Raw genomic sequence first — 26,420 nt, forward strand, 5'->3', positions numbered from 1 at the left:
TGAGTAGAGAGTGGACGCAGTGTCAGTGCGGTCTCTCTGGGCTGTTTCTTTGCTGGTCTTTGGTTCCTGTGTGTTGCTCCAGAGGCTGGCAGTCGGCTCCCTGGTTCCTGTGTGTTGCTTCGTCCTGGGGAGACTCGCATGCACTGATGCTGATTCCCCTACTTTTTCCCTTCTTCCCATCCCTGTTTTTGCTTTCCTCACTAGTTCCCTTTTTTTTTGGTGGGGGGGCTTTGAGGGGCTGGGAGTGTCACGACTATGCTCATGGTCGTGACTCTTAGTCTTCGCATGCACTTGCCAGCGGTCAGTTGGTTGTTCACGACAGCTGAGGGCTGTAAGTTGTTAGCCTCACGTGCGGTTGCCGCTGGCAACATGGTGTTTGGCACTGTAGCAGCCTGAGCTTGTTGCTGGGCTGCTCACTGTCTATGCATGCGGTTGCCTATGGCAACTTGTGTTATATGTGTGCACTTTCCCTGTTTGTTGTGCACGGGGTTTATTTGTGTGTGCACTTTCCCTTTAAGTGGCTTCACTACCCTGTCTGGTCTTGGAAGGGTTAATTCCCTTTCCAGTGTGTGTCTGTGTGGGTGTGGCTACTTGGCCTATTTAGCCTCTGATGAGACCTGAAGCTGAGGGGTACTCCAGCCTTGTTGTAAGCTGGAGTCATCCTCCTGGTCTTATACCATCTGCCAGTGAGGGCCACCCTTGTGGTCATAAAACAAGAGTTATGCGTGATGTTTATTTTATGTTCTTGTGATGTCTTATCTTACTGCAGCTATGGATCTGGCTTCCTGTGTGTTTATGTGTGTGTGCTGTGACCTTTTATATTTGGTATGGACATTCAGCATGTGAGCACGGGATCCAGTCAGTGTGTCTGTGGCAGGTAGGGGTGGAAGTGGTTTCACTCACCTGCCATATCCATAGGCTGTTTATGTTTCACCTTCCTTGCAGTTTGTCCAGTTTAGACTCCTGATCCTCCGTGTCTAGGAGTAACAGGTTGTATTACCCAGCTCCTAGCTCAGGGATCTGCTGAGGGATAGTAGGGACCCGAGGTTCCTGAGTATGAGCCCTCCTACCATCTGGTTTGGCTCATACAGCTAGGAGTCAGGGTCAGAGTTAGGGACGCTGTAGGAGGTGACCTGCTCCCTAATTCTGTTGTCCTGGCCAAGCAGCTTCCACATATGTGTAAAATCGCACGGATGAGGGTTTCCCCCATCCTCAGCCGTGACAGTATGACCACAATGGCTCCTTAACTAGCGACCTTCGAAAGAGGGTGCAGCATGTGTCCCCATCTGCTGATGGGATGCATGCGCGTTCTCCGGGGGGAGAGCGTTTTGGGGTTCACCGTTAACGGCGCGGTTGGTGGCTTATTCCCCGCCACTTGCCTTCCGTGTCCGTGTTGGTGATCCCTCGTCCCTCTCTATGTTCTTATCTCTGGTCCTCTGCTGGCAGCATTCCGTTGGTGTTCCGGCTGTGTGCTGGTTAGGAGTGGCTGTTGGCAGCGACTGAGTGGGAACGTGAGTAGAGAGTGGACGCAGTGTCAGTGCGGTCTCTCTGGGCTGTTTCTTTGCTGGTCTTTGGTTCCTGTGTGTTGCTCCAGAGGCTGGCAGTCGGCTCCCTGGTTCCTGTGTGTTGCTTCGTCCTGGGGAGACTCGCATGCACTGATGCTGATTCCCCTACTTTTTCCCTTCTTCCATCCCTGTTTTTGCTTTCCTCACTAGTTCCCTTTTTTTTTTGGTGGGGGGGCTTTGAGGGCTGGGAGTGTCACGACTATGCTCATGGTCGTGACTCTTAGTCTTCGCATGCACTTGCCAGCGGTCAGTTGGTTGTTCACGACAGCTGAGGGCTGTAAGTTGTTAGCCTCACGTGCGGTTGCCGCTGGCAACATGGTGTTTGGCACTGTAGCAGCCTGAGCTTGTTGCTGGGCTGCTCACTGTCTATGCATGCGGTTGCCTATGGCAACTTGTGTTATATGTGTGCACTTTCCCTGTTTGTTGTGCACGGGGTTTATTTGTGTGTGCACTTTCCCTTTAAGTGGCTTCACTACCCTGTCTGGTCTTGGAAGGGTTAATTCCCTTTCCAGTGTGTGTCTGTGTGGGTGTGGCTACTTGGCCTATTTAGCCTCTGATGAGACCTGAAGCTGAGGGGTACTCCAGCCTTGTTGTAAGCTGGAGTCATCCTCCTGGTCTTATACCATCTGCCAGTGAGGGCCACCCTTGTGGTCATAAAACAAGAGTTATGCGTGATGTTTATTTTATGTTCTTGTGATGTCTTATCTTACTGCAGCTATGGATCTGGCTTCCTGTGTGTTTATGTGTGTGTGCTGTGACCTTTTATATTTGGTATGGACATTCAGCATGTGAGCACGGGATCCAGTCAGTGTGTCTGTGGCAGGTAGGGGTGGAAGTGGTTTCACTCACCTGCCATATCCATAGGCTGTTTATGTTTCCCCTTCCTTGCAGTTTGTCCAGTTTAGACTCCTGATCCTCCGTGTCTAGGAGTAACAGGTTGTATTACCCAGCTCCTAGCTCAGGGATCTGCTGAGGGATAGTAGGGACCCGAGGTTCCTGAGTATGAGCCCTCCTACCATCTGGGTTGGCTCATACAGCTTGGAGTCAGGGTCAGAGTTAGGGACGCTGTAGGAGGTGACCTGCTCCCTAATTCGGTTGTCCTGGCCAAGCAGCTTCCACATACGTGTAACATCGCACGGCTGAGGGTTTCCCCCATCCTCAGCCGTGACAGCTTTGAGGAGCTTGCCAAGTAGGTCCTATCTCTTCCTCAGCTAGAGTCAGAAGTGAACTAACTAAACTGGGGGTCAGACCTTGGTCCATCTCCTGGCAACCTAAGGGGATGAACCAAGGTGTTAAACCTTGCTTGTCCATACAGTGCTATTAGGTATACAAATGCAGTAATTACAATAAGTTACCCTTTTGCAGTGATCCTATTCTGCGGTACTGCAAAAGGGGTTGTCTCATTAGAGTACCTCATCGTAAAGCAGCCCACTTGGTTTTACTGTAATGGCTGATCAGTGTGTATATACAGTACATCTACAATACCATTATATATTTGCTTTCTGGAAGCAGGTGAGAGTATACAGTTGCAAGAAAAAGCATGTGAACCCTTTGGAATGATATGGATTTCTGCACAAATTGGTCATAAAATGTGATCTGATCTTCATCTAAGTCACAACAATAGACAATCACAGTCTGCTTAAACTAATAACACACAAAGAATTAAATGTTACCATGTTTTTAGTGAACACACCATGTAAACATTTACAGTGCAGGTGGAAAAAGTATGTGAACCCCTAGACTAATGACATCTCCAAAAGCTAATTGGAGTGAGGTGTCAGCCAACTGGAGTCCAATCAATGAGATAAGACTGGAGGTGTTGGTTACAGCTGCCCTGCCCTATAAAAAACACACACCAGTTCTGGGTTTGCTTTTCACAAGATGTGAATGATGCCTCGCACAAAAGAGCTCTCAGAAGACCTACGATTAAGAATTGTTGACTTGCATAAAGCTGGAAAGGGTTATAAAAGTATCTCCAAAAGCCTTGCTTTTCATCAGTCCACGGTAAGACAAAATGTCTATAAATGGAGAAAGTTCAGCACTGCTGCTACTCTCCCTAGGAGTGGCCGTCCTGTAAAGATGACTGCAAGAGCACAGCACAGACTGCTCAATGAGGTGAAGAAGAATCCTAGAGTGTCAGCTAAAGACTTACAAAAGTCTCTGGCATATGCTAACATCCCTGTTAGTGAATCTATGATACGTAAAACACTAAACAAGAATGGATTTCATGGGAGGATACCACAGAGGAAGCCACTGCTGTCCAAAAAATGGTGGTGCTAGCATAATGATTTGGGGCTGCTTTGCTGCATCAGGGCCTGGACGGATTGCTATCATCAAAGGAAAAATGAATTCCCAAGTTTATCAAGACATTTTTCAGGAGAACTTAAGGCCATCTGTCCACCAGCTGAAGCTCATCAGAAGATGGGTGTTGCAACAGGACAACGACCCAAAGCATAGAAGTAAATCAACAACAGAATGGCTTAAACAGAAGAAAATCTGCCTTCTGGAGTGGCCCAGTCACAGTCCTGACCTCAACCCGACTGAGATGCTGTGGCAGGACCTCAAGAAAGCGATTCACACCAGACATCCCAAGAATATTGCTGAACTGAAACAGTTCTGTAAAGAGGAATGGCCAAGAATTACTCCTGACCGTTGTGCACGTCTGATCTGCAACTACAGGGAACGTTTGGTGGAAGTTATTGCTGCCAAAGGAGGTTCAACCAGTTATTAAATCCAAGGGTTCACATACTTTTTCCACCTGCACTGTGAATGTTTACATGGTGTGTTCAATAAAAACATGGTAACATGTAATTCTTTGTGTGTTATTAGGTCAAGCAGACTGTGATTGTCTATTGTTGTGACTTGGATGAAGATCAGATCACATTTTATGACCAATTTGTGCAGAAATCCATATCATTCCAAAGGGTTCACATACTTTTTCTTGCAACTGTATATTGCATATGACCTAGACCAGGGGTGCACAACGTTTCTTGGTTGAGGGCCACATTGCCAGACTTAACTAATGACGCGGGCCGAAATAAAAATTTTAATGTGTATTAACAACTGAAATATTGTACTTATGGCATATTGAACACACATTATATACCATTAATGTCTAGTTACACTTCCAGGACTCCCATCTAATGGGAGAAATACATGAAAAATACATGTGAGCAGCCACAAGCCATAGGCATACATGTCTGTTACCAGATGGTTGGGGGCCACACAGAATGGTATCAAGGGCCGCATGTGGCCCCCGGGCCGCAGGTTGTGCACCTCTGACCTAGACTAACAGTTTAGACCCTGGAGCTGCAGAAATGCACTCCATGTGAGCAGGGCGATGGCAGCAGCCCAGGAGAGGATACACAATGTACATAACAGACAATGTAAAACCCGTCCAGCAAAGTTCTGGCAGTGGTTTTTGTCCAGCCGATTCCCACCATTTCGTGCCGGAACAGCCTGTCGGAAGGCCATGCCGCTAGTGTAAAACTAGGATCTCTGATCTTGGGTCTAGCTATGAGGAACTTGCCAAGTAGGTCCTCTCTCTTCCTCAGCTAGAGTCAGAACTAAACTAACTATATATGGGGCAGACCCTAGTCCATCTCCTGGCAACCTACAGGGGTGAGGTGTTAACCCTTGCTTGTCCATACAGTGCTATTTGGTATACATCTACAATAATGACAACAATTTACCCTTTTGCAGTGACACTATTCTGGGGTACTGCATATCTCAATCCATGAGAGGCGCCATTGTTATGAGATATCATGTTATTCACATATTCTGTCAGTGGTTTTAAAGGGGTTGTCTCATTCTGTGCCTGAACAGCCTGCTGGAATGCCATGCCGCTAGTGTGAAACTAGCCTCTGGACATTCTTCTTTCTAATCTTCACAATCAAGGGCATACCATGGTGGCCCTTAGACAGAGGGGCCAAGTTCTGGATCATTGATCCAGAGGAACTGCAATGTTAGGAAATTACCCCAAGAGTCCTGAAAAGCACAAGGAGGTCCATGAGGAGGCCCAGCTTTGCAATGGGGCCCCCCTCCTTACCAGCTCTGTCCATTACATACACACTGGAATAACTTATCGGAAGGGTGCGAGTGTCAGCCTCCACCTTATCATGAGTATAGGCTATTGATGTAAAAACCCTGGAAAACCCCTTTTAAGATGCTTCATGGTCCTAAAATGTTTTCCTTAGGTCACCATAAATTTTTATGTTCCATTGAGCAGCATCTCACACCATATGGCAGCATCTGGAGTGCCTATGATTCCGTAATACAGACCCGTATGGCCGTTATACAGGGCCCATGCGTCTAGTTCTGCCCTTAGAACAGTTTGGATGGTCTTATTACACCCATAAAACCCACACCTCACATGCTTTGGCCAGCATAGACTTCCACAGTAATCCAAGAATGTTCAGCTTCAAGCGGTCCAAGAACCTTCCAAGGACTTTCAGCTAAAATTTAGTCATATTACAACTGTGTAAAACACCACTCACATTCACGTATATGAGAAACACAAGAAACAACCTACTACAATATGGACAAATTAAAAATAAAGTAGGTCCTTTACTGCACAGCAACCCTTTTTTAATATCTTACTTCTATGATGAGATATGATTACAGGCCCAAAGTCTGAGGCTGCACTACTGACAGAGGCCAACGACAGCATATCCTCTGCTCAATTCCACCACAAATGGTATAAGATTTAGATAGTGTTGTATTTGATGACTTGAATCCACATCGGGTCTCCATGGCAACACTGCACCTGACAGAAATAAGCAGTGATGTCATCAGAATGTCCCAGTAGTACAGCCTCTGTAACTTTTAACCAAAATAAGATATTGAAAACGGTTTGAAAACGACAAAATTAGTATGTTCTGGAAAGTCTCATTTTAATATGTATTTTTGGGTTGAAAATGTTGTCGTGATGCAGCGATGGCGTACCACATCACAGAGTTAACATATGCGATTATCTAGTCAACCAGTCACATGATAGTTGCTTCAATGCATGTAGGGTTGTGGTCCTGGTCAAGACAATCTCCTGAACTCCAAACTGAATGTCAGAATGGGAAAGAAAGATGGGCTACAACAGCAGAAGACCCCACCGGGTACCACTCATCTCCACTACAAATAGGAAAAAGAGGCTACAATTTGCACGAGCTCACCAAAATTGGACTGTTGAAGACTGGAAAAATGTTGCCTGGTCTGATGAGTCTCGATTTCTGTTGAGACATTCAAATGGTAGAGTCCGAATTTGGCGTAAACAGAATGAGAACATGTATCCATCATGCCTTGTTACCACTGTGCAGGCTGGTGGTGGTGGTGTAATGGTGTGGGGGGATGTTTTCTGGGCACACTTTAGGCCCCTTAGTGCCAATTGGCCATCGTTTAAATGCCACGGGCCTACCTGAGCATTGTTTCTGACCATGTCCATCCCTTCATGACCACCATGTACCCATCCTCTGATGGCTACTTCCAGCAGGATAATGCACCATGTCACAAAGCTCGAATCATTTCAAATTGGTTTCTTGAACATGACAATGAGTTCACTGTACTAAAATGGCCCCCACAGTCACCAGATCTCAACCCAATAGAGCATCTTTGGGATGTGGTGGAACGGGAGCTTCGTGCCCTGGATGTGCACCCCTCAAATCTCCATCAACTGCAAGATGCTATCCTATCAATATGGGCCAACATTTCTAAAGAATGCTATCAGCACCTTGTTGAATCAATGCCACGTAGAATTAAGGCAGTTCTGAAGGCAAAAGGGGGTCCAACACCGTATTAGTATGGTGGTCCTAATAATTCTTTAGGTGAGTGTATGTTATCACTAGATGTAGCTGCGTGATGTGTGGAATGTTAAGGGGGCGCTCATTGTACACAGGACTACACATAGATATGGGCTGTACAATGCTCACTTTGTCTAGAAGATATTCCTAGCTACATTTGTTACATAGCGTAGACCAATGCTCTCCAAATTGTGACTCTCCAACTGCTGCAAAAGTACAACTCCCAACATTCCAGCCGATCTGGAGTGAACTGACCATTGTATAGCATGGGGAGTCCCCCAGAGGATCTTTCCCTACCAAACAACTGCCAGTGTTTGGCAGGGCAGGTAGCAACTTCAGAGCATCTTCATTGCCGAGAACAAAATGGCGGCTTTTTCCTTAAAAAAATAATAAATAAAACTGCGCCATCGCTGTCCACAAGTTCTGTTGCAATATTGCAGCTCTTCTCCATTGACTCCAATGGGGCAGGACTGCAATACCAAACGCAACCCAAGGACAGGGATGGTGCTGTTTTGAGAAGAAAGCCACCAAGTTTTATTTTTAAATCCTGGACAACCCCTTTAACCCTTTATGCAACTTAGGTGACAAGCGTGAGGGCAGGTCCCAATCCTGACAAGTGCTCAAGGTTTTGCTTGCAAAGCCTCCTCCTTGCCCTTTGCGACGTTATTGCTCTCCACATTGAAACCTCGCAAAACACATACGCCGCTCGTTTCTGACTCGGTACATAAGTGGTATGCCCCCTACCAGGTTCCAATGAGAATGGTGAATGTTGGAAAGAGGGCAAAGTGTGAGGAGTTCGGTAAGCCATTGGGAAAGAGCTAGGGCCGATGGGAAGAGCGAGGGAGCACCCTCACTGTAATCCCCTAAGGGGATAAACTGCAAGCAGCAGGTGTAACACCCCAGAGTGGTGTTGCTATACTTTTACTCCACTACTGTCTTCTACTGCTAACACCAATGTCATTCTTGTATTTATTTCCAGGTTCTTCACAAGTGTGCATTGATGATATTGTTATGCAGCTGTTTTCTACATGTAATATGCCTGGTTCACCAGCAGGTGGCAGTATATATAGTAGATAGATCCTTAGATAGAATGAAACTTACCATTCAATTCTTCCTCTTATGTGCAGAAGTGGCCAGTCCTGCTTCCTACCAGAAGGGAAGGGTTGCAGTTCTAGTTTATTCTACTTTAGACTCGATAGTGGAGCTGAGAAGACATGAAAGATATAGCAGCCAGTGGAAATTGTTCTTCGGCTGGAGCAGAAGTCACAAAAGGGAAGTAGCTTGTAGAGCACCAAGACTAATTAATTTTACTGAGTGTCAGAAGGGGGATAACAGTCAAAGGCACCCTAATCCAAGGATACCAGAATCGACCAAAAGTCCAGTAACCAGACCCAAGCAGAGTTTAGCACAGCAAGGAGAAAGAGAGAAAGCAGAGTTACCAAGTTTGCCTGCCAGTTTATGCCAAAGCCTGCTGGAACCAAAGAGAAGCCTGAATATTGTCTGGAATCAGGTTTACCCAAGTAAAGCTGCTGTTAATGTTTACCAAGGGCTGGACTCAAGTTATTCTTCATCCCCTAACTCAACTATTCCCCTTTATTTGCTTCGGAGCCTAAGCCTGAGGTCCAGCTGTATCCAGGTAGGCGCACCGTGACACATATAGGCCTCACCACACCACTCAGCATTCCACTAAACGTGGGAGGCGATAGGGCCCTGGGGGGCGCCGTGTTGCAAATGGTTATCTTTGATACTCCCGTGCCCGCCTAATCATTGTGCCATACATGTATGGTGCTTTGCAAGAACGTCTGGCCTGCTGCACCGTACATGTACAGCGCATGTCTGGAAGGGGTTAAAGAGCTCCAAGAATAATAAATAAAATGTATGCACTACACAAAGCCTTTAGCGGTATGTCCATGGGATACAGGCATGCTGTGGATTTGCCATAGCAGATATGTGTACCTGGTACCAGTACCTACTAGGCAGTTTAATATGGTCGATGCTGCTAATAGGAGCACTTATCTAAACATTTATGACAGATTGATAGCATGTGCCATAAATGTCTGATACGTGTCAGTCCCACCTCTGGGACTTTATTCTATTTCAAGACCGGGTCCCTGCTGTGAATTAAAAACAGTCCTCAGTCGTAAACTGCAGTAGATTGCCCTGCACTAATGAACCTACTCATTAATTTAGCGCCTGTAGACATGGTCCCTCTCATTAACATGATACTGTTGCTTTAAGAGTAGCTGCCTGTATCGGTGATTAGGTGACCCGAGGGATCGTAGGGTGTGAACTCCACTTAATGGAGTGTCCCCCCCTAGGACTTTGGAAAAGCTCATTCTGCCTCATATTTCCACTTAACCTCTAATGAAAACACATACCTGCATGGGAGGCCACATAGGAGCTACACAGTCCTCCCACAGCTACCAGTGCGGCACTTAACTGGTGTAGACTTCTGGTCTCATGGAAGCCAGTTTTCTAATGTTAAATTTCTTGGGTAACCTAAGTTACAGCCTGTGAAGTAAAACCGCAAAACATCTTTAAGACACTATTATTCTAGAGCAAGGTGCTTGAGAAATTTCCCCCAAATTGTTCCACCACGTGTCCCACACATTTATATAACATATCTGCCCTGACCTAAGGCATTTGAAGATTTGTAAATGACCTCCCTTCAGCAAAGAGCCCAGACCATCCCCCCTAAAGAAATGCAGACCTCAGTCCAGCCCCCCCTAAAGAAATACAGACCTCAAACCAGCCCCCCCTAAACAATTAAAAACCTCAAACCAACCATCCTAGACAAATATAGACCCCAGACCAGCCTCCCTAAACCAATACAGACCTCATACTAGCCCCTTAAACTAATACATGCCCTAGACCAGCCGCTAAGCAAATACAGACCTCAGACCAGCCCCTTACACTAATACAGACCTCAGACCAGCCTCCCTAAACTAATACAGTCCTCATACCAGCCCCTAAACTAATACAGACCCCAGACCAGCCCCCTACACTAATACAGTCCTCATACCAGCCCCCTACACTAATACAGACCTCAGACCAGCCTCCCTAAACTAATACAGTCCTCATACCAGCCCCTAAACTAATACAGACCCCAGACCAGCCCCCTACACTAATACAGTCCTCATACCAGCCCCCTACACTAATACAGACCTCAGACCAGCCTCCCTAAACTAATACAGTCCTCATACCAGCCCCTAAACTAATACAGACCCCAGACCAGTCCCCTACACTAATACAGACCTCAGACCAGCCTCCCTAAACTAATACAGTCCTCATACCAGCCCCTAAACTAATACAGACCCCAGACCAGCCCCCTACACTAATACAGACCCCAGACCAGCCCCCTAAACTAATACAGACCACACACCAGCCCCCTAAACTAATACAGACCCCAGACCAGCCCCCTACACTAATACATGCCCCAGACCAGCCCCCTACACTAATACATGCCCCAGACCAGCCCCCTACACTAATAAAGACCCCAGACCAGCCCCCTACACTAATACAGACCCCAGACCACCCCCTACACTAATACAGACCCCAGACCACCCCCTACACTAATACAGACCCCAGACCAGCCCCCTAAACTAATACATGCCCCAGACCAGACGGTAAACAAATACAGACCAGTTTGCCTAGACAAATACAGACCTCGGACCAGCCGCAAAACAAATACAGACCTCAGACCAGCCTCTTAAACTAATAGAGACCCTGGAACAGCCCCCTAAACTAATGCAGAACCCATACCAGCCCCCATAAACTACCAGACCAGCCCCTTAAACTAATACAGACCCTGGACCAGCCGCTAAACAAATACAGGCCTGCCTGCCTAAAAAAATACAGACCCCCAGACCAACCCCTTAAATTAATACAGACCCAGACGAGCCCCCATAAACCATCAGACCAGCCCATTAGCCGAATAAACTAATACAGATGCTGGACCAGCACAATAAAGTAATACAGACCCCGGAAAAGCCACGTAACCTAATACAGACCCTAGACCAGCCTCCCTAATCTAACACAATAAAAAATTTGTGGAATTGCATAATGTAAATCTGCAACGTTTTACAGTATCGGGAAAGTAGTCCTGTATACAACACTGCACCCCATGTATAGTTCTGTATACAACACTGCACCCCATGCATAGTCCTGTATATTACACTGCACCCCATGTGTAGTCCTGTATATTACACTGCATCCCATGTATAGTCCTGTATATTACACTGCACCCCATGTATAGTCCTGTATATTACACTGCACCCCATGTATAGTCCTGTATATTACACTGCACCCCATGTATAGTCCTGTATATTACACTGCACCCCATGTATAGTCCTGTATATTACACTGCACCCCATGTGTAGTCCTGTATATTACACTGCACCCCATGTATAGTCCTGTATATTACACTGCACCCCATGTATAGTCCTGTATATTACACTGCACCCCATGTGTAGTCCTGTATATTACACTGCACCCCATGTGTAGTCCTGTATATTACACTGCACCCCATGTATAGTCCTGTATATTACACTGCACCCCATGTATAGTCCTGTATACAACACTGCACCCCATGTATAGTTCTGTATACAACACTGCACCCCATGTAAAGTCCTGTATATTACACTGCACCCCATGTAAAGTCCTGTATATTACACTGCACCCCATGTGTAGTCCTGTATATTACACTGCACCCCATGTATAGTCCTGTATACAACACTGCACCCCATGTATAGTCCTGTATATTACACTGCACCCCATGTATGGTCCTGTATATTACACTGCACCCCATGTATAGTCCTGTATATTACACTGCACCCCATGTATAGTCCTGTATATTATACTGCACCCCATGTACAGTCCTGTATATTACACTGCACCCCATGTATAGTCCTGTATATTACACTGCACCCCATGTATAGTCCTGTATATTACACTGCACCCCATGTATTATCCTTTATATTACACTGCACCCCATGTATAGTCCTGTATATTACACTGCACCCCATGTATAGTCCTGTATATTACACTGCACCCCATGGATAGTCCTGTATATTACACTGCACCCCATGGATAGTCCTGTATATTACACTGCACCCCATGTATAGTCCTGTATATTACACTGCACCCCATGTATTATCCTTTATATTACACTGCGTTCTATGCAAAGTCTTGTATATTACACTGACAATCAGCGGCATTATTCTTTAACATTGGAGCCTAAGGGTGACACCCCACTGTGTGGCTATAAATTGACCCTCAGAATGCAGTCAGGCACAGCAGCCCCATACCAGCCGCAATCTGCAGCATTGCCCCCATTAGAAAGCTGGCCTGTAGCAAGGAGGGCCATTCACACTGGCCAGGGATTGGGCCAGTTCCTGGGAATGAAGGTTGGTTCTCTATAATTGGCTGACCCTCTGACAAACAAACAAAACACTGATTTATCGGGTGATCGCATCTTTTACGCGACTCTTAAATTGTCGTTTGTCGGCAGTGCATTGCCCCATGAAAACAGTGGGTGCTGCTTACACTGCACATAGTGAATAGGGGATGAATGATCCTAATAACTTGAAAATAAAGGAGACGACAAAAAGTTATAATAAGTAGTCATTTATTACTAACAATTATTACTACAATTCTATTTTAGTAGTATCACAGTCCTGTGCTTTTTATTGTTTTCATTACCTATTCTTATTATTACTATATTAGTGCACTGGAGGGAGGGGGACCGAGCCGCCCAACAGAACCCACTGCCAGGCTAAGCCCCTTGGTTCTGGGCCACCCACAGATACAGCACCGCAACACCAATAGATGTCACACCGCTTGTGAACTGGTCCCCAAAAATGCGATAACCATGGACAGGAGGTTCTTAGTATACATTGTTATCAAAATGTATAAGCCCACTTGCCACGTCAAGGCGACCTCCTTCAAGTGGGTCCCTACACTAACACTAATGACCATTATTATTTATTATAAGACTACGGTATTAGAACTATTACTATTATTGTTAATTATGTCCCTACACCTAAAACTGTTGATCCAGAAGAAGGCGAAAACCCCTGGACACACTCAGCCAATTCGTGTCACAGGGGGAAAATTCCTTCTCGACCCCGGGAAAAGGCGATCAGTTCTAGAACCCTGGATCAAGCCCCCTGATCCCTATCCCTAAATTAGGTCCCTATCCCTAAACCTGTTGATCCAGAAGAAGGCGAAAACCCCTAGACACAATCAGCCAATTCATGTCACAGGGGAAAAATTCCTTCTCGACCCCGGGAAAAGGCGATCAGTCCTAGAACCCTGGATCAAGCCCCCTGATCCCTACCCCTAAATTAGGTCCCTATCCCTAACATAGTTGATCCAGAAGAAGGCGAAAACCCCTGGACACATTCAGCCAATTCGTGTCACAGGGGAAAAATTCCTTCTCGACCCCGGGAAAAGGCGATCGGTCCTAGAACCCTGGATCAAGCCCCCTGATCCCTATCCCTAAACTAGGTCCCTATCCCTAAACCTGTTGATCCAGAAGAAGGCGAAAACCCCTGGACACATTCAGCCAATTCGTGTCACAGGGGAAAAATTCCTTCTCGACCCCGGGAAAAGGCGATCAGTCCTAGAACCCTGGATCAAGCCCCCTGATCCCTATCCCTAAATTAGGTCCCTATCCCTAAACCTGTTGATCCAGAAGAAGGCGAAAAACCCTGGACACATTCAGCCAATTAGTGTCACAGGGGAAAAATTCCTTCTCGACCCCGGGAAAAGGCGATTGGTCCTAGAACCCTGGATCAAAACTCCTGATTTCTATATCTAAGTTTTCTAAAAATCATGTTGTTATTTTTTTATTTTTACTATTGTTATAGATTTATGACTACGGTATATAACTACCCTTCAGCTTATTACTATTGCCTAAGTATTAATATTACTAACTATATATATATATATTTTTTTTTTATTTGGTTGCTGCTGGTGGTCTGACAGCTCCTTACCATCCTTCACCGGCAGAATGGTTTGAAGAGGATGGTCCAGAGGATGTTCTTCTTTCCTCTCAGGTTGGTGTTCACGTACTGGAAGGTGGTTGGCTGGCGGATCTTCTGTCTTCTTCCAGGCTGATGCTGAACTCTTCTCAGGTTCTTGCTCTTTGCATCCAGTTTCACCATCCTCTGTTCTTTTTTCTGCTGCTTGGTGGACTTCTCAGGAGTCTCATCCTGCTGCTCCCGGGATGTCTCTGCCTCTTCTTGCTCTCTCTTGGCCTTCTCCACTGTCAGGTCTTCGCACAGTTGGCTTGCTGGCTCTGGATCTTCTTCCTCCAGTGGAAAGGGCAGGTATTTCTTCTGAGCTTCTGGGTTGGTCGGCATGAGGCGCTGAGAACAGAATTCAGTCACTCGTCTATTAGACGTTCCTATAAAACCTTCACATCTATAGAAAGAACATGGAGGAATCTGGAGGACAATATGACAGAAAGTAGAATCGTTCACCTCCATCTTGAAGATTGGAGATGGGAGGAATCTCATGCAGTAGATGAGACGTTGTTGGTCTCTTTCCTCCACGGTGCGGGGATAAGCTGCAGGGAGAACACAACCAGATCATGAGTTTACTTCAGATCAGTCTAAACCTCGAGCTTAGATCAAGTTTTCATAGTCGAGTCTTATTACCAAAAATACTTACTTATGAAGGGTGTCAGGCCATAGATGCAGTGCTGGAGGCAGTAGATGTCCTAAAGAGAAGAGAATACAGCGAGTGACCACTTGCCACTCCTCATGGGTGATAGGACAAAGGGTCAGATTACAATGAAGCCACTTACCTCCAGAGAAGTGCGGCCTGCTCTAATCCTATAGTCGTCCAGAATTGGAGAAATCATAGCGCGATCTGTTAACCCATAAAAGAGACTTAGTCACAAACACCCGCAGCTCTCCCCATGTATATACAGTGAATGTCCGCCTAAGTGTAGGACATGTCATTTCAATGGTTTTGCCTCCCTCACTTTTCACGACTTTTGTCTAGGAAAACGTGGAACACCATATTGCTCAATGCATTTGCACAAAATTGTTGTAAATCAGATAATAAACCTCCTCCCATACAGCTCTGTGTCTCCTGCTTCCCATCACATAGTATGTGATATAACTGTCCTCCTGCAGGCACCACTAGGGGGAGCTCCGTGCACTGGAATGTATACAGCTACCATTTGATCTTAATGAAAGCTGTAACATATCTTTGTACTGAGCTCCCCCTTGTGGTGGCTGCTGGAAAATGCCATGGACTTATGTCAGGAACACAAGAAGCCGTTCAGTGCCAGGCTTCCCTCTCCCCAAGGTCCCATAGCAGTGGCATGGTCTGCCTCCATGGTGGGTACGCCACTGGTTTTACCACTAAAAACCTGGTTGAGCACCAGGGATCTCACTTTCTGCTAATCTGCAGTCCACTCACTACCTGCTAGGGTAGGGTAGTCAGACTGGAATCCACCTGCCATTGTGTTTAATGGGATTCGGCATTTCCGTTCCATTGGCCATGGATGATTTCCAAGCATTTGACAGGAGGGGACACGTCCCTTCTTGGGCATGGAAACCAAATCCAGTGTCCAGGTGTGGATCAGCCCCATTGAATAGGACCGAAGCTGCAGGTGTATCTGCTGCACGCAAAACCCATGTCATAAACCTGAGGGTTAGCCGGAGATTTCTACCGCCGTTTGAGCTGCGGATTTTTCAGTTAGAAAACGTACATTGTCCACGTGTTTCTTATAGAGCCCCGTTTTCCAGTCTGGAAACCAAAAGTACGTGTTTATACGTTGTGGCAGCGTCACGCTCAAGATGCACTTTCTGCTGCAGTTTTCACAATTTAGGAAATGCAGTAAAAAAAAAAACAATCATCGTGACCGCGACGTCTGGGTCTAAGTCTGGAGCAGATTTACTAATCTGTAGTTTACGGCAGAATTATGGCGCAATTTTGGCCCTTAGATCAGTGTTTCCCAACCAGTGTGCCTCCAGCTGTTGCAAAACTACAACTCCCAGCATGCCCGCACAGCCAAAGGCCATCCAGGCATGCTGGGAGTTGTAGTTTTGCAACAGCTGGAGGCACACTGGTTGGGGAACACTGCCTTAGATCTTTCAAGTCTCACACTCCTGGTGAGTAAAGTGCAATGCATTTCTTTAAAAACGGATGCGCCAAATTGCATTAAATTGTGCATTTGTGGGGTCATTTGGCAAACTGGTGTAAAGTAGAACTGGCTTAGTTGCCCATAGCAACCAATCAGATTCCTCCTTTCATATATGACAGCTCCTTTAGAAAATGAAAGGTGGAATCTGATTGGTTGCTATGGGCAACTAAGCCAGTTCTAATTGACCCTATTGGTTTTCATATTTGGGTCAGAAACAAGTACAGTTCCCTCCAAAATGACATCCAAAGTCCCCACTGGCAGAGCCTTAGGACCCACCACATTTTCAGATCCAGCACGTTGCTCCCATTAGCATCAATGCAAACAGAATGTCCCCAATTCCCAGCACAGGGCCCTCCATAAACACTACTGGCCGCACAGAATTTGGGAGTCCTGCACCAGCCACTAGGGGGAGCTCACTGCACCCAGATGTATAGCCCCATATACAGCTAGCTCCCCCTAGTGGTGTCTGGGACAGGTAGGACTTAGGATAAATGTGAAGCCTCATGGGAGATGTCAGATGAGGGGGGTGAGATCTCACCGGCGTCCATCTTCACCTCTCGTCGTCCTGTAACGGTCTGAGGACCACTGACCGTTGGTTTCCTTTCAAGTTCAAATCCAGCGATCCCATTGGCTGCTGAGCAGTGACATCTGGACGAGGAAATTTAAAGGGACAGGACGCTGTTATCTCCCTGCAGTGCATGTCCTGTGTGTGAGATATCATGAAGCTGTTTAGATAAATCTAAAATTACAGTTTTCTTTAATGAAAAATGTGCTTTTAACCCTTTTTTGCCCAAGTTTCTCACCATTTTATCCTTAGTGAGAATCGATTTCTATCTCTCTCTATATTATATAAGATCAGATGAGGGGCGAAATAGCACAAGAGACCTCAGTGGTCGGGGCCGGGCTCCATTTCTATTTTTGCTATGGAAATCCATTCATATTTCCACAGTATAAAGAATACACCCCATGTATAGTCCTGTATATTACACTGCACCCCATGTATAGTCCTGTATATTACACTGCACCCCATGTATAGTCCTGTATACAACACTGCACCCCATGTATAGTCCTGTATATTACACTGCACCCCATGTATAGTCCTGTATATTACACTACACCCCATGTATAGTCCTGTATATTACACTGCACCCCATGTATAGTCCTGTATATTATACTACACCCCATGTATAGTCCTGTATATTATACTACACCCCATGTATAGTCCTGTATATTACACTACACCCCATGTATAGTCCTGTATATTACACTACACCCCATGTATAGTCCTGTATATTACACTGCACCCCATGTATAGTCCTGTATATTACACTGCACCCCATGTATAGTCCTGTATATTACACTACACCCCATGTATAGTCCTGTATATTACACTGGACCCCATAGATAGTCCTGTATATTGCACTGCACCCCATGTACAGTCCTGTATATTACACTGCACCCCGTGTATAGTCCTGTATATTACACTGCACCCCATGTATAGTCCTGTATATTACACTACACCCCATGTATAGTCCTGTATATTACACTACACCCCATGTATAGTCCTGTATATTACACTACACCCCATATAAAGTCCTGTATATTACACTGCACCCCCATGTATAGTCCTGTATATTACACTGCACCCCATGTATAGTCCTGTATATTACACTGCACCCCATGTGTAGTCCTGTATATTACACTGTATCCCATGTATAATCCTGTATATTACACTGCACCCCATGTATAGTCCTGTATACAACACTGCACCCCATGTATAGTCCTGTATATTACACTGCACCCCATGTATAGTCCTGTATATTACACTGCACCCCATGTATAGTCCTGTATATTACACTGCACCCCATGTATATTCCTGTATATTACACTGCACCCCATGTATAGTCCTGTATATTACACTGCACCCCATGTATAGTCCTGTATATTACACTGCACCCCATGTATAGTCCTGTATATTACACTGCACCCCATGTATAGTCCTGTATATTACACTGCACCCCATGTATAATCCTGTATATTACACTGCACCCCATGTATAGTCCTGTATATTACACTGCACCCCATGTATAGTTCTGTTTATTACACTGCACCCCATGTATAGTCCTGTATATTACACTGCACCCCATGTATAGTCCTGTATATTACATTGCACCCTGTGTAAAGTCCTGTATATTACACTGCACCCCGTGTATAGTCCTGTATATTACACTGCACCCCATGTATAGTCCTGTATATTACACTGCAGCCTTTGTAGAGTTCTGTATATTACACTGCACCCCATGTATAGTCCTGTATATTACACTGCACCCCATGGATAGTCCTGTATATTACACTGCACCCCATGGATAGTCCTGTATATTACACTGCACCCCATGTATAGTCCTGTATATTACACTGCACCTCATGTATAGTCCTGTATATTACACTGCCCCCCATGTATAGTCCTGTATATTACACTGCGCCCCATGTATAGTCCTGTATATTACACTGCGCCCCATGTATAGTCCTATATATTACACTGCACCCCATGTATAGTCCTGTATATTACACTGCACCCCATGGATAGTCCTGTATATTACACTGCACCCCATGTATAATCCTGTATATTACACTGCACCCCATGTATAATCCTGTATATTACACTGCACCCCATGTATAGTCCTGTATATTACACTGGACCCCATAGATAGTCCTGTATATTGCACTGCACCCCATGTACAGTCCTGTATATTACACTGCACCCCGTGTATAGTCCTGTATATTACACTGCACCCCATGTATAGTCCTGTATATTACACTACACCCCATGTATAGTCCTGTATATTACACTACACCCCATGTATAGTCCTGTATATTACACTACACCCCATATAAAGTCCTGTATATTACACTGCACCCCCATGTATAGTCCTGTATATTACACTGCACCCCATGTATAGTCCTGTATATTACACTGCACCCCATGTGTAGTCCTGTATATTACACTGTATCCCATGTATAATCCTGTATATTACACTGCACCCCATGTATAGTCCTGTATACAACACTGCACCCCATGTATAGTCCTGTATATTACACTGCACCCCATGTATAGTCCTGTATATTACACTGCACCCCATGTATAGTCCTGTATATTACACTGCACCCCATGTATATTCCTGTATATTACACTGCACCCCATGTATAGTCCTGTATATTACACTGCACCCCATGTATAGTCCTGTATATTACACTGCACCCCATGTATAGTCCTGTATATTACACTGCACCCCATGTATAGTCCTGTATATTACACTGCACCCCATGTATAATCCTGTATATTACACTGCACCCCATGTATAGTCCTGTATATTACACTGCACCCCATGTATAGTTCTGTTTATTACACTGCACCCCATGTATAGTCCTGTATATTACACTGCACCCCATGTATAGTCCTGTATATTACATTGCACCCTGTGTAAAGTCCTGTATATTACACTGCACCCCGTGTATAGTCCTGTATATTACACTGCACCCCATGTATAGTCCTGTATATTACACTGCAGCCTTTGTAGAGTTCTGTATATTACACTGCACCCCATGTATAGTCCTGTATATTACACTGCACCCCATGGATAGTCCTGTATATTACACTGCACCCCATGGATAGTCCTGTATATTACACTGCACCCCATGTATAGTCCTGTATATTACACTGCACCCCATGTATAGTCCTGTATATTACACTGCCCCCCATGTATAGTCCTGTATATTACACTGCGCCCCATGTATAGTCCTGTATATTACACTGCGCCCCATGTATAGTCCTATATATTACACTGCACCCCATGTATAGTCCTGTATATTACACTGCACCCCATGGATAGTCCTGTATATTACACTGCACCCCATGTATAATCCTGTATATTACACTGCACCCCATGTATAATCCTGTATATTACACTGCACCCCATGTATAGTCCTGTATATTACACTGCACCCCATGTATAGTCCTGTATATTACACTGCGTCCTATGCAAAGTCTTGTATATTAAACTGATAATCAGCGGCATTATTCTTTAACATTGGAGCCTAAGGGTGACACCCCACTGTGTGGCTATAAATTGACCCTCAGAATGCAGTCAGGCATAGTAGCCCCATACCAGCCGCAATCTGCAGCATTGCCCCATTAGAAAGCTGGCCTGTAGCAAGGAGGGCCATTCACACTGGCCAGAGATTGGGCCAGTTCCTGGGAATGAAGGTTGGTTCTCTATAATTGGCCTCTGAGGGTTCCTGCTGACCCTCTGACAAACAAACAAAACACTGATTTGTCGGGTGATCGTGTAACGGTCAGCAGAGGAAGAGACCGTAGAGCAGGACTCAAGTACAGTGCAGCAGACAAGGAGGCTGAAGTAGAAACCGGCTTTATTAAAAGAGAACTCTAACTGCCGGAGAAGCAGATTTACAATATGAACAGCTTGAGAATTCACAATAAAGATAATGGAAATTTGCATAAAGAACACAAATGAATCACAAACACAAGTACAGACAATAGCAGGCTACTCTCTTCTAGGTAGTCCTATCTGTCCCCGCTACCCGGGGTGCACCTCTACGGTGCACTAAACTAAATCCTATTCCACTATGTCCTAGCTCAGGTTAGCATCAGTGCACTCACAGTTCGGTGTCCGCACATGCAGGCAGGTACAGTCTGGGTCCCGTTCTGGTTGCTTGCTTGCTTCAGCGTGGCTCAGCTCTGGCCTCTCTTTGTAGTCTCTGTAACTCTGGTTAGAGATAATCAGCAGCTCTGGACGTGTAATCAGGCAGGGCCTGGAATTCACTCACAGTTCCTCTGGTAAGTGCCTCACACTACAGCAGACAGCACACAGATACTGTGTCACAGCAGGCAGGGAGAAATCGCTCTAATCTTCCCTGTGGATCTCCCTCTCAGTGCACAGCGTCCTTCTTCCTGTGTACCCAGCCACCTTCAGCCCAGGCTCTCTGCTCAGCCCGGGAAAAACACTTAACTCCTTGTCCTCTGGAAACAAATCCTCTCACTGTCCTACTCAGCCACAGTGGCCTCTGGTGGCTGGAGGGAAACATGACAGTCTGCTATATATATATGTGTTGGAAATGTTGCTGGATGATCAGGGCTGCCTCTTACATGCCTCCCCACTTAAAGGTGGCCGTCCTCGGCCTTGCTATATAGTCCATAGAAATAATGGTTAATGTAACTTTTTATACAGCAGTACAACATTGTCCACAATACATACAGGTGGACCAAATGAACTCATCAGCAGCGTACCTGTTTGGTGGAACCCCTGCAGTAAGCCTACTGGATCTCCGGAGGTCCTGGCTATCTGTTACGACCTGACTCTCTCCACTAGGAACTGCCAGTCTGGATTCATCCACCACAATAGGAGGTTCGGGTGTGTCCGAGGGCCCCTCTCCATTACGGGCTGGCAATGGTTCTGTGACAGTGCCTTCATCACCTGTAACCTGGGAGGCTTCTTCAGTGTTGGGAGCAGTCCACCAGTCTTCACCATAATCTCCATCAGAGATAACAAGTTCTGAGTATGGGGCAGGAGGAGGTGTCCTCTGAACAGGTGCGGGATCTTTGGACCGGCATGGCCGTAACATATTCCTATGTAGAGTCCGTGAAGCAAATTCCTCATTCTCAACCTGCACTTCGTAGACCGGACCATTAGGGTACACTCTCTTGATCACTTTATACGGCTGTACTTCCCAACGCTCACTCAACTTGCCTCTGGGACGTTTCTCTCGTACCAGTACCAGATCCCCAGGCTGCAATGGAACCTCCTGAACTGGAGGACGGTCTGTATGAGCTCTCTCCTGTAACCGCTGACCTGCCAACCGGCGAATGGTCTGGAGACGCCGACGGTGTTCTTTCACCCATGAGGTGGTTGATCGCTCTATTAGGTCTTCTGGCTGTTCTAGGTTTAATTCCACGATCTCTCGACCAGCCCTACCGAACAGTAACATGTATGGGGTGTAACCGGTGGTGGTGTGGACACGATTATTGTAAGCCCAGACTAATTCTGGCAGGTAGTCAGGCCAGTGTGCCCTCTTGTCTTCCTCTAGCGTCCTCAGCATTTGCAGCAATGTGCGGTTAAAGCGCTCACAGGCTCCGTTTCCTTGGGGATGATAAGGAGTTGTCCTGGATTTTTCAATGCCGTACAGTCGATGTAGCTCTTCCATCACTTTTCCTTGAAAGCACGCCCCTTGATCTGAATGGATCCGCTTTGGACACCCATAGACCCGAATGAAGTCTTGACAAATGGCTCGTGCAGCGGACTCGGCCGTCTGGTCCCGAGTTGGGGTGACTACTGCAAACTTGGAGAAGTGGTCGATCATGACCAGGCAATACTGTGGACCTCTTGACGATTGTCCCACAAGAAGATAGTCTATCATCAACACTTCCAGCGGTTCTGTGGTCTGGATGGACTGTAGGGGTGCTCTCTGTTCTGTACTCTTCGTGAGTTCACACACTCGACACTGTCGGCAAACTTCTTCAACTGTGGCCTCCAGTCGCGGACAATACACATAACGCTGCAGCCACTGGTATGTCTTGACTGGCCCGAAGTGAGCTCCAAACTCATGAGCCTCTTTGGCTATCTCCCGTGCCATTCTTCTGGGTATCACTACCTGCCACCTCGCCTCTAGGTCGGCAGGCTGTTGCCACTTGCGGAACAAAACAGCTCCATGCACTTCCAGTCTGTCCCATTGATGTAGAACGGACTTCATCTCGGCATCCAGATCAGTCCTTTCTTCTTTGTTGGGTTTCCTGCACTGGGTTACCCAGCTTTTCATTTGCTGCAGTCCAATGTCTTCATCTTGCAATCTGCCCCATTCTTCATTAGTTCTCCCCAATGCTTTGGGTAGCTTACGGGCCTCCCCACTTGTCTGGGCCGCGACTGTTGGGGGAGCGAACTTGCGGAAGTCAGGAGTTTCATATTCTTCCTTTTGTTCATCCATATCCCCTACTGGAGTTTCAAAAGTAACCCTCGAGAGACCATCAGCATTAGTGTTCTCTGTAGCGGAGCGGTAGCGAATTGAGAAGTCATACTTTGCGAGGCGAGCCGCCCAGCGTTGCTCCAGGGCTCCCAACTTGGCCGTACCCAGATGGGCCAGGGGATTGTTATCCGTCCGTACGAAGATCTTAGCTCCTGTCAGATATCCTGCAAATTTCTCCGTCATAGCCCACACCAGGGCAAGGAGTTCCAGCCGGAAGGAACTGTAGTTATGGGGGTTTCGCTCCGTATCTCGCAAGGATCTACTGGCATAAGCGATCACTCTCTCATGTCCATCCTGTACCTGCGACAGGACTGCCCCAAGTCCGTAGAGGCTGCCATCAGTAGCTAAGATGAATGGTTTACCAAAATCGGCATAAGCCAAGATGGGGGCCGATGTCAGGGCTTCTTTCAGGGCCTGGAAGGCCTCTTCCTGTTTCTGTCCCCAGGGGATACTTTGGCCCTTGGGTTGCCCAGCCGTTCCTCTCAACAACTCATTCAGAGGGCCCGCTATTTTTGCGTAGTCTTTGATGAACCGCCGGTAGTACCCAGTCAGTCCCAGGAAGGCCTTCAACTCACGCAGTGTTCTCGGCACTAGCCATTGTCGTATTGCAGCCACTTTGTCTTGGGACGGTAGCACTCCGTCTTGGGACACCCTATGGCCCAGGTACTCGATCTCCCTCTTGAAGAGATGACACTTCTTTGGCTTTACCTTCAGGCCATGGGATCGCAGTCGCTCGAGTACCTGCCCTAGCCGATTCAAGTGTTCTTGAAAAGTAGCAGAGTATACGATGATATCGTCTAGGTATATCAGAGTGGCTTCAAAATTCAGGTCTCCCAGGCATCTCTCCATCAGCCGCTGGAAGGTTCCAGGGGCATTAGTCAGTCCGAATGGCATCCTGTTGAATTCAAATAACCCCATGGGGAGTATGAATGCTGTCTTTGCCTTGTCCTGCTCAGCCACTGGTACTTGCCAGTACCCACTTGCTAGATCCAGGGTGGAGAAGTATTTGGCTCGTCCTAGAGCCGTCAGAGACTCCTCGATGCGTGGCAGAGGATATGAGTCTCGCGCAGTGCAAGCATTCAACCGCCGGTAATCCACACAAAATCGAATAGTGCCGTCCTTCTTCTTGACAAGCACCACTGGGGCTGCCCAAGGGCTCTGGCTTCCCCGCACCACTCCGGAATCTATCATCTGTTTCAATAGCGTCTTCACTTCCTGGTACAACTTGGGCGGAATCTGTCGATATCTCTCCCGAATTGGTGGAGTGTCCCCCGTCGGTATCTCATGTGTGATAGCATTCGTGCAGCCAAAGTCATCGGCGTGGCGGGCAAACGCAGCCTGATTCTCCCACAGCATGGTTTCAACTGCTCGCTGTTGGTCTAAACTGAGAGCCTTAACATCTATCTCCATTTGATCCAAGATGGTTCCCCCATTCCATTCTGGGGTCGGCGCCTCTTCTGCACTGGCAGTAACTGCCAGGGTCCAACCAGCATCCCCTACCGGAGCTAGAGTCACTTCTCTCTGACTCAGGATTTCTCCCTGATGTAGGTACACACGAGCCAGTTCCACCCCTGGCGTCAAGGGAACTTCTAGATATCCCACATTCACAGCTCTTATGGGTACTCGTCCATTCTGGACCACTCCCAGTGTCCGGGCCACCAGGACGTCCTGACCCAGCTCTCCTAGGCCTGTTGGTTCAACGAACACCTCCATGCCTTCAAGATTACGGAAAGTTCCCACGGGTAACGTCAGCACGGTCTCCCGACCAGGGGGAAGGGTGAAGGTAGCCTTTCCTGGCGCTCGGATCGTTCCCACCGCCTGGTGTGCTGGTACACTTTTCTGTGTTCCACAAAAACGGATTAGCCGTTGAAATGCTTTCTGGGTAGGTTTGTGCGGGGTGGCTTGTTTCCAGTAACCCGGCCCCCGTTTGGTGAACATGATCTGATCCAATTCTCGCAGGATATTCATGCCCATTATCACCGGCACATCTTCTTTGAACGTTTCGGGGACCAACAAGATACCTTTACGCCCCACTTCCTGTCCACACAGCCGTACATTCATCCACACGACCCCTGTGACAGGAATCTGTTGTTGGTTAGCCGCTGTAACCCGGACCAGTGTCTCTCGTTCTGGCTTGGCCAGCGCTTGAAAGTAACGGTAGAAGAATGACTCGGGCATAGTTGTCACCTGAGACCCAGTATCCACTAAGCAGTCGACAGGAACACCTTCGAACTCAGCTCGTATAGTGGGGCACCCTGCGACCAGGTGTTCGGAGCTTTGCTGGGTAACTTGGCTCTCCACCTCCCCTGCAGTACGCCCCACTACTGCAGGGGTCGGTAGTTTAACGGCGGCTCTTGGCGTCCAGCTGGATTATTCCGACACTCTCTGGCGAAATGTCCTAGATCTCCACACCGCCAACACTGTGCCCCTTGACGGCCCACTTTTAGCCTGCGAGTGGGAGGTGCCCTCAGAGCTTGGCTGGATGGCCCCACTGAAGGGTAATGAGGGGCTTGATGGTATGGTAAACTAGCATACGGGCATTCGGGTGTAGGAACCCACGGAGTCGCCTGATAGGTTTGTTGTCGGGCTGGATAGGCAGCCTCAGTAGTATGGCGCGACTCTATCCGTTTCTCCAGGTGTGTCAACTTTTCGTGCATGGCACTCAGGGAGCTCTGCAAGTCTTGTACCACTCTGACCAGGGCTTCCTTATTTCTTGTAACCCCGGGGGGTGTAACGGTCTGGGTCCGTATTACTCCAGAAGCATAGCCGTCTTCTTTGTTTCGCGTCACGGCCTCTGCCAAAATTTGTCGAAAGGTTAGGGTAGGGTCTACTCTGACTCGTTCCCGCAGAGCCTGTTTCAGGGGATTGCTG

At 46.9% G+C, this 26,420-nt stretch overlaps 1 protein-coding gene across 1 annotated transcript in view; it reads left to right on the forward strand.

Moving 5' to 3' along the window:
* The window catches only part of LOC122921235 (wiskott-Aldrich syndrome protein family member 1-like), a 109,587-nt gene that overhangs the window by 75,442 nt on the left and 7,725 nt on the right, over nt 1-26,420 (forward strand). Inside the window, exon 2 of the mRNA XM_044271204.1 lies at nt 14,342-14,412. Coding sequence (XP_044127139.1) covers nt 14,342-14,412 — 71 coding nt within the window. The remainder of the gene's footprint in view (nt 1-14,341; nt 14,413-26,420) is intronic.

This window comes from Bufo gargarizans, chromosome 11 (assembly GCF_014858855.1).
Source record: "Bufo gargarizans isolate SCDJY-AF-19 chromosome 11, ASM1485885v1, whole genome shotgun sequence".
NCBI lineage: Eukaryota > Metazoa > Chordata > Amphibia > Anura > Bufonidae > Bufo > Bufo gargarizans.